The 15,196-nt window shown below is 38.7% G+C and overlaps 1 protein-coding gene across 2 annotated transcripts; it reads left to right on the forward strand.

The window, feature by feature from the left end:
* Positions 1 to 1,862: 1,862 nt before the first annotated feature.
* Positions 1,863 to 14,926, forward strand: LOC120433169 (interferon-induced very large GTPase 1-like). Of its 2 annotated transcripts, none has more exons than XM_039598994.1 (5): positions 1,863 to 1,986; positions 8,751 to 8,813; positions 8,912 to 9,029; positions 9,138 to 9,395; positions 9,489 to 14,926. In XM_039598994.1, the coding sequence occupies exons 2-5, from the start codon at positions 8,808 to 8,810 to the stop codon at positions 14,186 to 14,188; spliced, it is 5,082 nt and encodes a 1,693-aa protein (XP_039454928.1). In that variant the 5' UTR covers positions 1,863 to 1,986; positions 8,751 to 8,807; the 3' UTR covers positions 14,189 to 14,926. The 2 variants fall into 2 exon arrangements, with proteins under 2 accessions (XP_039454928.1, XP_039454930.1); XM_039598996.1 differs by having other exon boundaries at positions 8,912 to 9,023.
* The last annotated feature ends 270 nt before the right edge of the window (positions 14,927 to 15,196 follow it).

A 15,196-nucleotide genomic window follows, 5' to 3' on the forward strand; every position in this document is an offset into this window, starting at 1 on the left:
CAATTTTAAAGGATTATAACTGTAAAACGGAATTTGTCCACCTAAGAGAGCACCAGGTCTGTCTGTATGTTTGTGTGTGTGTGGTGTGTGTGTGTGTGTGATTGTATGCGTGTAGGATATAAAAAGTTATTATTATTCTCACATTTGCCCTTGTTTGTATTTTTATTTACAATTTTCAAGATTATCTAGCTGTTATACACTTAATTTCATTCCTTCAACCATTTACTTTCTAACAAACTGTCTTTAATCTGCAAAAAACAGTTTTGCACTAAATGGTTTTTAAAGGTTTGTCCAAATAACAAAAGGTTCTTCAGCATCCTCCAGCGAATGTCTCCATTCCTCCAGTGTCATAATTACATTCTGTGGTAGAGACAACAGGAGAAAAAGACACAAGGATACATTAAATCTCTTTGCTGTGAGAGCATGGCACCAACTCCTGAATCAGAGGGATCCCCCTCCAAAAGGAACTGTTTTAACAGGACCTCAACAAGTGCAGTGGATATTTTAGTTCTTAGTGTATTTTTTTTTTTTTTTTTTACAAGAATAGGACCAAATTCAATTTGTTAGTCCACTGGAATGGCCACTGGTTGGGCTTTACCATAGTAAAAAAGCTGCTCCATATTTGTAGTTTCATTAAACTTACCCATTTTAAATTTCCAGTATAACCAAGAAAAAAAAGGTGGTTACCACAAGTGTAAATGACCTGTTAAGCCAACACATTAATATGTATAATCTGTCTCTAAGTACATTTAAACTATCACAAAAAACTGGGTTTATGAACCTTAATTGCAGTTACTGACACAGTCCTAGACCAAGCTAAGAGTGCGTATAAGGAAAACATAGAAGCATTTCTTCCAAATTATTTTAGAGCACACAGTTTAGAGACACTTCAACCTCTATACACCACGAAAACTAAACACCTCAAAAATTAAAACCTTAACCTTACCCCGCTAAGAAGAAAGTAGGTCAGGCCACACAGAAACAGTAATTGTAGTCTTACTGCACACTGTTTAAACTACACCTTTGAAGCACATCACACAGTTGAGCAGCTGTATTTTTGTGTTTGCATGTGTTGCAAATTATTTTTATCTGTAAGGCTAATACCTCAAAATTAGCATCACATATGTGTGTTTTATACTTTGCTACACACAGTGTACTGTCAGGATGTTTTGGAGGGGGGCTGTTACTCTGATACTAACAGACATAAACAGAGAGAAGCATTCTTCTCTGTGGAAGTTAGCCAAGGCCATAAATGAGGTGTTAGGAGATAGTACACACTATACCCCCCCTTCTAACTCTACAGGCCTGACAGGAAGACAAGAGGTGTTTTTCATGGTAACGGGAGCATCTCCACATAAAGATATACCAAGAAAGCTACAGAAGAAGAAACATGAGCCAAAGTGCTGGATCTCAGTCAAATAAGGAGAACTGTGGCTCTTCTCCAACTTTTGACCAATCTCCTTAAATCCTGTTTATCACAGATAATAATTTGCTGCCTGTTGTGATGCTGTTTGTTTGTTTGTGTCTCCTGAGTGAGCAGAGAGACACGGCAGCCTTTTGTCTCTGAACCAGAGACGAGGTCCATGGTGCCATGTAAAAAAAATAGAAATCCTAACCATTTTGATAATAAATTGTGAAAACCTATAACTGGAGCTATTTGCCTTCTCTCTTACAAAAAACCCTACACACATTTGTGTGGAACATAAAGTTATAGTAGTTCTTTATTGAAGTGGCAGTTAGAATCCCCTCTGCACTACACTGGCTTACTGAATGAAAGTAAGTGAAGCACTAAAGCACTTTACAGGAAGTCACATGATCCAGGGTGAAATGAAAGTGTTCATCTAACCGTATAAAATGGGTGTTCAGAATCCCCTCTGCACTACACTGCACTACAGGAAGTGACTTATCTGCAGAAACAGGAAAACAATCTTACTGCTAGTAGCGCAAAAGCCAAAAAGGTTAAACAGGCAGATCTCTTCTGTAACGGTAGGTTGTTTAATGCTTTTTTTTTCATTCTTTGTGGCCGTACAGTCTGATTTATGGGTTATGATTACACCTTAACGTTTTCACAGATAAAAACAATACATAGTTATCTGATGCATCAGCACACAGTCTAACACACTGTGGTGATAAAATTGCAATAGGTGCATTTTTGGATTGCTGTAGAACGATAACAGGTCACAAAGTTTGGTATAGTGGGCCAGATATTATAATGTGTAACCTTCAACATCAAAAGTGCCATTTCAGACCCTCTGACCGAACACTGGAAGAAAAAGACCTACATGTGCATGTGTGTGTCTGTGGTTTGTGTGGTGCAGATGGGAGTAAGAAATGATGCAATTCAGAAAGGACAATACATACAGGGAGCGCAGAATTATTAGGCAAATGAGTATTTTGTCCACATCATCCTCTTCATGCATGTTGTCTTACTCCAAGCTGTATAGGCTCGAAAGCCTACTACCAATTAAGCATATTAGGTGATGTGCATCTCTGTAATGAGAAGGGGTGTGGTCTAATGACATCAACACCCTATATCAGGTGTGCATAATTATTAGGCAACTTCCTTTCCTTTGGCAAAATGGGTCAAAAGAAGGACTTGACAGGCTCAGAAAAGTCAAAATAGTGAGATATCTTGCAGAGGGATGCAGCAGTCTTAAAATTGCAAAGCTTCTGAAGCGTGATCATCGAACAATCAAGCGTTCATTCAAAATAGTCAACAGGGTCGCAAGAAGCGTGTGGAAAAACCAAGGCGCAAAATAACTGCCCATGAACTGAGAAAAGTCAAGCGTGCAGCTGCCAAGATGCCACTTGCCACCAGTTTGGCCATATTTCAGAGCTGCAACATCACTGGGTGCCCAAAAGCACAAGGTGTGCAATACTCAGAGACATGGCCAAGGTAAGAAAGGCTGAAAGACGACCACCACTGAACAAGACACACAAGCTGAAACGTCAAGACTGGGCCAAGAAATATCTCAAGACTGATTTTTCTAAGGTTTTATGGACTGATGAAATGAGAGTGAGTCTTGATGGGCCAGATGGATGGGCCCGTGGCTGGATTGGTAAGGGCAGAGAGCTCCAGTCCGACTCAGACGCCAGCAAGGTGGAGGTGGAGTACTGGTTTGGGCTGGTATCATCAAAGATGAGCTTGTGGGGGCCTTTTCGGGTTGAGGATGGAGTCAAGCTCAACTCCCAGTCCTACTGCCAGTTTCTGGAAGACACCTTGTTCAAGCAGTGGTACAGGAAGAAGTCTGCATCCTTCAAGAAAAACATGATTTTCATGCAGGACAATGCTCCATCACACGCGTCCAAGTACTCCACAGCGTGGCTGGCAAGAAAGGGCATAAAAGAAGAAAAACTAATGACATGGCCTCCTTGTTCACCTGATCTGAACCCCATTGAGAACCTGTGGTCCATCATCAAATGTGAGATTTACAAGGAGGAAAACAGTACACCTCTCTGAACAGTGTCTGGGAGGCTGTGGTTGCTGCTGCACGCAATGCTGATGGTGAACAGATCAAAACACTGACAGAATCCATGGATGGCAGGCTTTTGAGTGTCCTTGCAAAGAAAGGTGGCTATATTGGTCGCTGAAATGTATATTTGTGAATGTGGAGATGTTATATTGGTTTCACTGGTAAAAATAAATAATTGAAATGGGTATATATTTGTTTTTTGTTAAGTTGCCTAATAATTATGCACAGTAATAGTCACCTGCACACACAGATATCCCCCTAAAATAGCTAAAACTAAAAACAAACTAAAAACTACTTCCAAAAACATTCAGCTTTGATATTAATGAGTTTTTGGGTTCATTGAGAACATGGTTGTTGTTCAATAATAAAATTATTCCTCAAAAATACAACTTGCCTAATAATTCTGCACTCCCTGTATACTTAATACAAGAATAATAAGATGTCTTAATAAGGAGAAGAGCTTTTTACTTTTTAAGAGCTGTTTAACGAAAAATTTGAAAAGCAGAGCTGAGGTGTTACGTACAGGAGTACTTTTAAATAAAAATTCATACAATATGATCCACAAGCTTAAACTTAGCTTTTCAAATGTGTACAATGATTTATGTGAAACCGTTGAGGACTCAGGCATGCTTCAATATACAAATATATAAAAAATATATATAAAAAAATACCAAGCAATCCAACCACATGTAATTTAAAAAGTTTCAGCTTCATGAATCTGACCATTTTGACTTTCAATAACCTTTCTGTTTGTACAAATCTCTAAAAATACCTGTAACATCTCTCTCGCACACTCACAAAACCTTAAATACGTATGGACGAATCGCCTGACATGTATAGATCATGTTGCATGGCCACGTGCAGTTTCGAGGCATACTTAATGTTTCCACCTTCAACTCTCAGTGTGAAACAAATGCATACAAAGCATTGCTTGTGGATCATATCGTATCCGTATGCGAACCTCATGAGACATATTTCTATATGTCCATATTGAAAGCATAGTTTTTCATTTTCAAGTAAGAGTCGGGCTCGGTAGATTTATTTCCAGATTTATTTCAGATCCATGGCTCTGAACAACAGTTTTAAAAACTAGGTTGTTAAAAAGTATTTTTAATTTTTTTTTCACATCTAGTTTTAGTTTTTAAGTTTAGTTTTAGTTAAATATAATAACCTTTGTATGTGTTTTCACTTTTTGCTTAAACAGTTCTACCCTGTTTCATGGCTTCAGCATTCACTTTTTGAAAAAATGTCTTTAATCTGCAGAAAACATTTGTGCACTAAATCATTTGAGGCAAATTATTGTAAAAGATGTACAAGAAATCACATAAACCTGAGTAAAATTCAAAGTAGAGCAGGGCGATATGACCAAAAATATTTATCATGATATACATTTGAAAATTTGCGATAGTGATGTAACTGACGATATAATTGACACTGGACAAAATACTTTACAACTCCTCAACTTTATTAGTGCAAATAAAAACCCCATCAATGTATTTTCACTTAAACAAGCAGCTGTTTTTTATGTGCATTAAAGTTATATAAAAATGTAACAGTGCAAATTCCTGCTGACAGTTTAACCAAAAGGCATTTCCAGTGGAAATTGGCCGACATATCCTCAGCATAACCATGTATAATATCCACACAACTTAAAAAGAGGTTATACACACACAATACGGTAATATTATGTTGAAGCACAGTACGTATCACTCCGCGAGGCTCCTGCCTACGATAGCCGTAATGCTCCGACAATCCATCAAGCGGTGCGGGTTCGTAGCTTAGCAAAGTCGTACTGAAACATTTGACAGATTGTCGAGCGCCGTGTACCACATAAAATCGTTTCGAGGTCAGTAAACACAACCAGAATTCATACATAAGGCACACGGAATTATAAGGGGTACTGTCGATTTTCAGAAAAATCAAAGGATTGATTTTAAATGTGCCGTATTTTCCAAACAACACGGTAATAACGACGGCCCGCTAGCATGCTCTACCAAAAATAGTGCTTTGTTGTGTATCTGATGGACGAAAGCTAAACCAGTTCCACACCACTGAAGTTGCAGCATTTTTACAAACCAATTCTGGTTCATCCGTTTCATTCAACGATCCTCTTTCGCTCTTCTCATTCTCCGTCGACGCCATGTGCGTATGTAAACATAGGCACTGCGCATGCGCGTTTTAACCATATTCTATTGCGGTATTTCATTTTCCTATCGTTGCCCAACATTATACCGGTATTACTGTGAACGGTATGATATGGCCCAGCCCTAATTCAAAGTATTCATCTAACAGTTTGTACAGTACGTAAGGTCCACTAGGATGCCTCACAGAATGAAAGGAAATGAGGCACTAAACACCTTTACAAAAGGTCACATGATTTTGAGCGAACACGAAAGTGGTCATCTAACACTATAAGAGGAGCAGAGGTGGGTCGAGTATCCAAAAATTGTACTCAAGTAAGAGTAGCATTATTTTAAAATATTATTACTCAAGTAAAAGTGAAAAGTAGTCATCCAAAAAATTACTGAAGTAAGAGTAAAAAACATAGTTGGTGAAAAGACTACTCAGGTACTGAGTAACTGGTTGTAATGTCTGATTAATTTTTTTTTTACTTTTTTAAAAAATAAATGCTTATCAGACAAGCAAAAATAAATAAATAAATACACAAATTTTAGTATTCTCAAATAGAATATAAAAGCATTAACAAAATAAGGCACACCACTTCTAATTTCCAGATTTCAGTATTTCACAACATAAAGCTTTTTTAACTAATACAGTGGTCCCTCATTTATCGTGAGAGTTACATTCTAAAAATATCCCGTGATAGGTGAAATCCATGAAGTAGCCAACTTTACTTTTTATAACTATTATAGATGTTTTACAGCTGTAAAAAGATGTTTTAAGCCTCAGTATACACTTTATGCACTTTTCTCAGACAGGCATGAACACAGTTCAAACCTTCGTTGAGTATTATAGAATGAAACCAAAGGCACCCATGGGTGCCTTTGACGGTGCAAAACGTTTCATCGACATTGTTGTGTTTGTTGGGGAGAAAACTTACAAATATACAGTACAGGCTTCAGAGTCACACTGCTGGCACTCGAGATTTATGTCAATTTGACCAGCTGAACGCATTCTGTATTGTACAGGAGACACAGAGCACGAGATTTTCAAAAGAATTAGGTCTGGGCATTATAGTGCTGTATAGACTGCCAAGCTGCAGATGTTTGGCATGAATATTTTATCACGCTGGTGATGTTTTTTACTAACTCTTGTTGAAAAACAAAATCTTGTCATTCATATCGCGTACAAACAGTTTGCGATGAATTCCAGATTAAGTTCAAAATAAGAAAGGATGCAAGGCTAAGCAGTGCTAGCCAACATATTCTACTTCAAAAACATTTTTTTTAGCCTTTCTTCTTAGTTATAAACTTCTACACCTCATAACTGTAGTTCACCGAAGGAGGAGTCAGGACAAAAAGTCACATGTTGAGAAAAAAAAACAAAAAAACAGCTTAATTACTAATGTAAATGGCCTGTATTTGTATAGCACTTTACTAGTCCCTAAGGACCCCAAAGCGCTTTACACATTCAGTCATCCACCCATTCGCACACTGGTGATGGCAAGCTACATTGCAGCCACAGCTGCCCTGGGGCGCACTGGCAGAGGCGAGGCTGCCGGACACTGGGGCCATCAGGCCCTCTGACCACCACCAGTAGGCAACGGGTGAAGTGTCTTACCCAAGGACACAACGACCGAGACTGTCGGAGCCGGGGCTCGAACCGGCAACCTTCCAATTACAAGACGAACTGCCAACACTTGAGCCACATTTTCTGCTAGAAATGTAGTTTCTAGCAGAAAAAGGGAGTGAATATGGACATGTGAATTTTTTTTTAAATAATCTCATTTTTATTGTGGACGAGGGCTAAGGCTATGATCCTATAACCCATGGGTGTCAAGTTGTCCTGAAACTATTAAACATGTTCTCACCGCAGCACACCAGAACAAAATTATTAGGTCAGCTCTATTGTACTTGACTTTGTGACTTTGTACTGCTTTTAAGTGAAACATGCTTTGTACATGAGGCCAAGGGTGTTCATGCTTTTCAATTCTGGCAGAGACAGTTGCCTCTGCCATGTTTTCATGTTTCTACTTTCTGTGTCCGCTAGTTTGAAAGGCTTGGGCCACTCTGCCGGCCACAGTTTACAAACTGGTCATGTGACTGCATGGCTACATCTGATTGGTGAAAGAGTTGAGGGTAACTCCACTGGCGGCATGATCCATTATTATCTAATGTGTGAAATTAATTATGTAGAAAAAGTAACAAGTCAAATATTGCCAAATATAGCGGAGTAAAAGTAGCATTTCTTCTTCACAAATGTACTCAAGTAAAAGTAAAAAGTATGGTGCAATAAAGGTACTTTTAGAAGTACATTTTTTTCAAAAACATCCAACGTTAATGTAACTTGTTACTACCGACCTCTGAAGAGGAGTGGTCAGAATCCCTTCTGCACTACACTGCCTAAAGAATTGAAAGGAAGTGATTTACAGCAATAGTACAACAATTTCACTGCCAGTAGTGCAGGAGCAGAAAATAGATGAGTTTTTGTGTCAGCTACTGGCCGAACCACATTCTGCTTGTCCCCAGCCTCCATCAATAGTTCTGGTGGAAGTGGGAGTTGAAGATCTTACAGAGTGGGGCCTCTGTCAGGCATTCCCATTACACCATCATAATATGTTTAGGTTTGCCAGGTCTGTCAGGTGTCGTCCCCACTACCTGATTCAACTCACCATCAGGTGGTGATCAGCTGACAGCTCAGCTCTTCAACCAAGCGTGCAGAACATATGGCCACAGATCTGATGACATGATTACAAAATTGAGTGGGTGCATGGGTTCTCTCCGGGTACTCTGGCTTCCTCCCACATGGATATGAAGTTAATGGGATTAGGTTAATTGGTGACTCTAAATTGCCTATAGGTAGGAATGTGATTGTGAATGGTTGTCTGCGTCTATGTGTTAGCCCTGCAACAGACTGGCGACCTATCCAGGGTGTACCCTGCCTCTTGCCCTAAGACAGCTGGAATAAGCTCCAGCCCCCTTGTGACGCTGAAAAGGATAAGCAGAAGAGAATGGATGAATGCTTTTTTTTTAAGTGCTCAAATTGTTTGTGAGATTAAGGGGGGAGGCAGGGAGTTTGTAGTCTTTTTCAAAATGCCAACCATAAAATAGTCTTTGGAGCATAAATAGTTAAATATTTTCCTCTCATTACTTTCAGGGAGAAACTGGCTGAATAACCTGGGGCAAATGTTGGATTACAGATTCTGTATCAACAATGGAGGTAAAATATATGAAACTCAAATATTGTTCTTTGGAGATATTGTGTTTGCAATAATATATTTTCATTTTTTTCTCTTTATATCATCATTTGTAAAAAAGGAAAACAGTGATGAAGACTTAGTTGTTGAGTTATACTGTGAGGAAGTACATGAGCCTCCATCAGCACCATGTTCTACCTGCTGGGATGACTGTCAGCAGATTATTACAGGAGGTAAAAGTAAGCTTTATGCTTTTTACTGCTACAGCAGAAAAACACGATATGATGTGAAGTCTGTACGTAAGCACATTATTAATATTATCAATATTACTATCATTATCCCCACAGTTACTTGTCGTCATGTGAAGGCAAGAGTGTTTAATATCAGCAGTGAGTTAGTGTCTCAGCATTTGGACAGTCCTGTTGGTGACAGTGAGAACTACACCATGATTACATGCAGAGAGGAAGAAACTCAGCAAGAGTCGACAGACATGGACAGCTCGGAGAACGACTACCTGAAACCAGAGGAAGAAAAGTCTAGCCAGACTCCTGAAGACATGAAGGATGAAATCAAAAGTCAGTCCTTAGTTACCTCAACGCACACAGGTAAACGTTAACACCAATTACAAAAACGATGGCATACTGGTTAAGTTGTAAATAAAAACAGAATGTAATAACTTTTAAATCTCACATCCACAGTGAAACACCTGCAAAGCTTATTGAAAAAACTGGGCTTGAAGCAGAACTACACAAAGAAGCTATCACTCAGGAGAATACTTGGGATTAATAAGGAGACCACCACTGATGAATCTGCTAAGTGTAAATCAGACCTTCCATGGTATTTTCTAAAGAAAGTAATGATGTTTAATGTCACTGCTAGGAATGTGAAATGTACATCAGAGTGTGATTCAACCAGTGATGATACATCAGGAACCAAAAAGTTAAATCTTAAAAATTTGGTCAGCAGTCCAAACACAGAGGACACGGTGAACCCGCTCGACATAATCACTGCTCTCTTTCTGTGTTCTGATGGTTTTCTACAGCAGGAAATGACACTAAAAATGTCCATGTGTCAGTTCTCTGTCCCTCTGCTGCTTCCTAATTGTGACACAGGACAATGCACACTCATGCTGTGGGCCATGAGAGACATTGTTAAAAAGTACAGACCTCAGTCTCTTTCACAGTCAAAGGGCTTCATTGAAGAAAGAATCGTTCTCTCTGAACTTCCAATGGTCTCTTTTGTCAGACTGGGTGAGTGCTCCTTGTCCAAATCAGAGATTCTCAATAAGCTTCTGAGCAATTCTCAGCAGTACCACGACACCTTTGTTCACCACGACATGGAGTGTGGTGACAGTCCAAGAATAATTTCCAATGGACTGACTGAAATTACTTGGTATCTTCCTGGTGGAAACACAAACATTGATATTTTCAGTCAGCCAGTGGCTGTAGCTAACCTTCGTGGAGACATTGCTTCATTTGAAACACAATACTCCTTTTTGTGTCAGACATCGGCAGCAGTTTTTGTCTTCTTTGACCATTTGGATTCTGAGTCTGAGTCTGTGTTCAATCTACTTAAAAGTCAACACCACAAAGCACAGATCTACTTGGTGGGAAACTATGAGAGCAAGCGCTTCAACTTAGATGCTTTGGAAAAAGTAGCAACTGAGTTAGATTTAACTGAAAACAACATCATTATTAAGACAAAGCAAAAAAATGATGCAGACTTTGTAAAAGATTTAAGGAAAACTGTCAGAAATGTCATTGAGAAATCAGAGCTGAAGATGAAAATAGAGGAGATAGTGGATATTGCTCATGAACTGGGAATCCTGGTTGATGAAGATGCTCCTGAGTGCCAGACTGCAAAGAAAAATGCAAAAACCATCACTGAAGAAATTCAAGACATCCATAAATACAAAGAAGATCAGCTTCCCCGACAAGGACAAATATGGAAAACACTGACGTTGTTAGAGAAGGAAGAGTTTCGACTTAGAAATGTTGGGTCTAAAAATATAGAAGATTACAAAAGTGATCTTCAGAAACAGAAAGAGGAACTGCGGCAAAAGCAGAACTCTTATGAGATGTCGACAGCTATGACAAACTTCATCACTGGGATATCAAGCCCAGGAACAGAAAGGTTTTATTTCCTGAAATGGATGCGAATGAACCTTGATAATGTGTCTCGTATAAAACTGTGTGAACTCAGGGAGAAATACAAAGAGAAATGCAAGAATTCTGAGAACAAAGAGGAGATCAAAGAAATTGACAGACAAATTTCCAACAGCTCACTGGGGACTGAACACTTCTTCCGTGAAATGGGTCAGATCTATGAATCTTCACTGTCTCTTCCAGAAACAGAGCCATCACGTCAACAATTGCAGCATCTGCCCAAACTGTGTGCAAAGTTGTTGCTTGATGGATTTCCTCTTGAGCTCGTAGATGGAGATGCATCCAACATCCCTCTCAGATGGGTGAGTGATGTTCTCTCTCAGCTCAGTGACTTGGTGTCTCCAAAGAAAAAAGGAAAGAAGAGAAAGATACGAGTAGTCACAGTTCTTGGAGTTCAGAGCACAGGAAAGTCCACTCTCCTCAACACCATGTTTGGAGTGCAGTTTGCAGTCAGCAGTGGTCGATGTACTCGAGGTGCCTTTATGTTGCTCATCAAAATCAATGAAAACTTCAAAAACGTCCTAAACTGTGACTTCTTGGTGATCATTGACACTGAGGGCTTAAAGTCACCAGAACTTGCACAACTGGACAACAGCTATGAACACGACAATGAGCTTGCAACACTTGTTGTGGGGCTGAGTGATGTCACCATAGTGAACATTGCGATGGAGAATTTAATTGAAATGAAGGACATCCTACAAATAGTTGTGCATGCTTTTCTCAGGATGAAGGAGGTGGGCAAAAAGCCTAAATGTCAGTTTGTTCACCAGAATGTATCGGATGTTTCAGCCCATGAGAAGAACTTACGAGACAGGGAACTGCTCCTGGATCAGTTAAATGAGATGACTCAGGCAGCAGCCAAAATGGAAAAGAAAGAGGGGAACAAGAGCTTCACTGATGTGATGGAGTACAGTCCAGACACTGGGAACTGGTACATTCCTGGACTGTGGAATGGAAACCCACCAATGGCACCAGTTAATGCAGGATACAGTGAGGCTGTATATGAGCTCAAGAAAAACATCATCCAACTAGTGAGCAACTGTGAGTCATCGTCTAATGATATCATGGAGTTTAAAGAGTGGGTGAAAAGCCTGTGGAATGCAGTAAAGCATGAAAACTTCATCTTCAGCTTCAGAAACAGCCTCGTAGCTGATGCATACATGAAGCTCTGCACAGAGTTCAACAAATGGGAGTGGGAATTCAGAAAAGAAATGTACACCTGGGTAAGAAATGTAGAAACTAAAATTTACAATTTTGGTACCATTGCAGCAAAATCTGAAACATCTGACATGAGAGAATTTCTCATATCTTTGAAAAGTGAAGCCTCCACAGTGCTGTCTACATGGGAGAAAAAGATCCTGAACAATCTGACACAGTATTTCGAGCAAACAGAGGATCATGTGTATCTGGTTGAAGGATACAAAGAGGAATTTTCAAACAGTGCAAAAGTCCTTCGTTTTGAAATAGAAAGTGGTGTAAAGTATCAGCTTGAAGCAGCAGCAGAAATCAGACAGGGAATGACAAAAATTGATAAAATCAAAAACAATCATACAAAAGAGATTGAAAAAGCTGTGCGTGCATTAATTGATAAATGTCGAAAGAAAAAAGTCCAAATGACAGACGCAGAGTTGGACAAAGAGTTTGAGAAGATGTGGAAGGAAACTTTAGAAAAACTGTCTTTCACTAAACAAAAAAGCTCAAATGTCACAGACAGAGTGTCCTACTGTCTGAGAGATAATCTTAAACGTAAGGGGAGCTGTGCAAACGAGTTAAGTCAAAGGAGTCTGCAAGACTGTGGAAAAGAGTCTTTTAAATGGACAACTGACGGATTGTACAACAAATTGAAACATGGGGCAAAAAAGTTTTTTCTCGGTCAAGATGACATAATGGCTGCACAACATCTGGCTGACAGCATCATAGCTGCTTGCACAGACCTTGTGAATGAACAAGTGAAAAGAAAAAATAATTACCATGACACTTACATCCAGGAGATCCTCAACGTGATTGATGAGAAGCTGAAAAACCATCAAGATGTTAAGATAAACATCGAGTTTGAAGTTTCTCTAAAACAGCACATCTGTGGATTTGCAGCCAGAAAGTTTCAGAGAATGCACGAAGATTTCATAGAAGAAAATGATCCGTACAGATGTCTGCTTAAAAACAAGGAAAAGTTTCATGATGATTTCAAAGATGTGTTTCATGAACGAGACCAGTGTCAGAAGAAGGCAGAAGAATTCACAAATCGATGTTTGAAGCCTGCTGTTGAAGACTTCATTAATCGCTCCCTGGGTCCTGATATTATTGATGAAATGAGGAAACTCGAGCAGTTCAGCACAAGAATGTCCTTCCAGTATTCAATTTTACTGGATTTGCTCTCCAAGGAGGATTTTCAAAATTATGTCAGCTATATTTGCTCATATGAGAAATATGTAAAGACATGGATACTCAAACAAATAAAGAAGCACTTCTCAAATGAGTCAACAGTATTTGAGTTTGAGGAGCGACATCTGTGGTCATGTATTGACAGCATAAATTCTGCCATCAACAAGGCCAAAACCAGAGAAAGTGAGGATTTGAATGAATTTGTTGAAGATATTTGCAAAGAACTTGGTGATAAACTGGTCATTTCCCAGGATGCTCTTGGTGCTTTCATGATACTGAACAATGCTGACAAGGAACAGTTTGCTGACTGTCTCACAACATCTGTGAATGACATGACAGAAACTCTTAAAAACAAGTTTAAAGAATCTACCTTTGAAATGAAACTACAACATCTTCATGTGAATCCACAAAATGAACTTTTCAACAAATTGATTGGTTGTGGCAAACAGTGTCCATTCTGCAAAGCTCCCTGTGATGCAGGAGGAAAAGCCCATACTGAGCACTTTGCTTCACTGCATAGGCCGGAGGGATTGGGTAGATACAGGTGGGACAGTACAAAAAAACTTGTCACTGACATATGCTCATCCTTAGTGATCAGTGACAACAGATTTCGTTGCAGTCATACAAACAATGAATGGCACCCTTATAAGAAATACAAGAACATTTATAAGGACTGGGATATTCAACCAGATAAGAGTCTCGAAGCATCAGACTACTGGAAATATGTAATGAAAAAATATAACAGGGACTTTGCTGAAGAATATAAAGCAGAACCTGCTTTCATCCCAGGTTTTTGGTATGAAATCAACAAAGATCAGGCAGAAAAAAGTCTTGATGAGGCATACAAGTAACTACTCGTATTGCTCCTCATTTCCTTCTGCTGTACAGAAGATATCGCAGATGTAGTTTTCATGATATTGAAGAAAATGCCTCAAAATTTTTCCAAGACAAAAGTAACATACTCTCAGTAAACAGAAAATGTACCAGTGTGGAACTCTTCCCCTGAGTTCAATTTAACTCGATTAATGAAAAATAATCTCATATCAAATGTAATATATGTTTTGTGTTTGTTGTTTTTCTTCTCTTTTTTGGTAATTGATATATTCACACTTTTGTCATGGATAAGTCAGTTTTCTTCTTTTTTTCAGTAACAAAGTTAACAACAAAAAAACCCCGCTCAGACTTCATTAATAATTTATGTTTTTTTGAGGAATCTTATGTTAAATCTTTACACTTACACAAATAGCAAACTGTGGATCAAACTGTGTGCTATCTACAAAAAAAAAAGTAGTCTGTGACGCAATCCACCAGGACATCACAATGCATATCCTCCATGATTCAGTCAAAACATCCCTCAGAGCCCACTTCAGTCTAACCATCTTTTCACAGCATGGTTCCCTGTGTACGATAGGTTTATACACAGGGAGAAGGTAGACCAAGTTGTCATTTGATCTTGATGAGCTATATGCCTTTTTTGTGTAAGCACACAGTATATTCAGTGTTTTAATGTCTCTGGTTGGGTGTGTTATCATAATGAGACTTTCTATTGTGTTCTATAAATTGTAATGACAACAGATCAATAAATCTAGGGGAAAAAAATGAAATAACGTATTTTTCTTGACATCTCGTACGTTTCATCATCTGTTTTATAAATTAGTTCCTCATTAAATAAAGAAAATTATGTGAAAATTCATCCTCCCTGTTCTCTAACAAATGTGTAAGGAAATGGGGTAAACCGTGTCTTTGAGCTTTTAAAAAAATCTTGGATATAGTCCATGTGACTGTCTTTAGAACCAGCTTACATATTTTTAGTCTTTAAAAAAAAAAAGAGAAAGATTTTGCATTATATTATTATCTGT

The sequence above is a fragment of the Oreochromis aureus genome, linkage group 3, assembly GCF_013358895.1.
Source record: "Oreochromis aureus strain Israel breed Guangdong linkage group 3, ZZ_aureus, whole genome shotgun sequence".
NCBI classification, from domain to species: domain Eukaryota; kingdom Metazoa; phylum Chordata; class Actinopteri; order Cichliformes; family Cichlidae; genus Oreochromis; species Oreochromis aureus.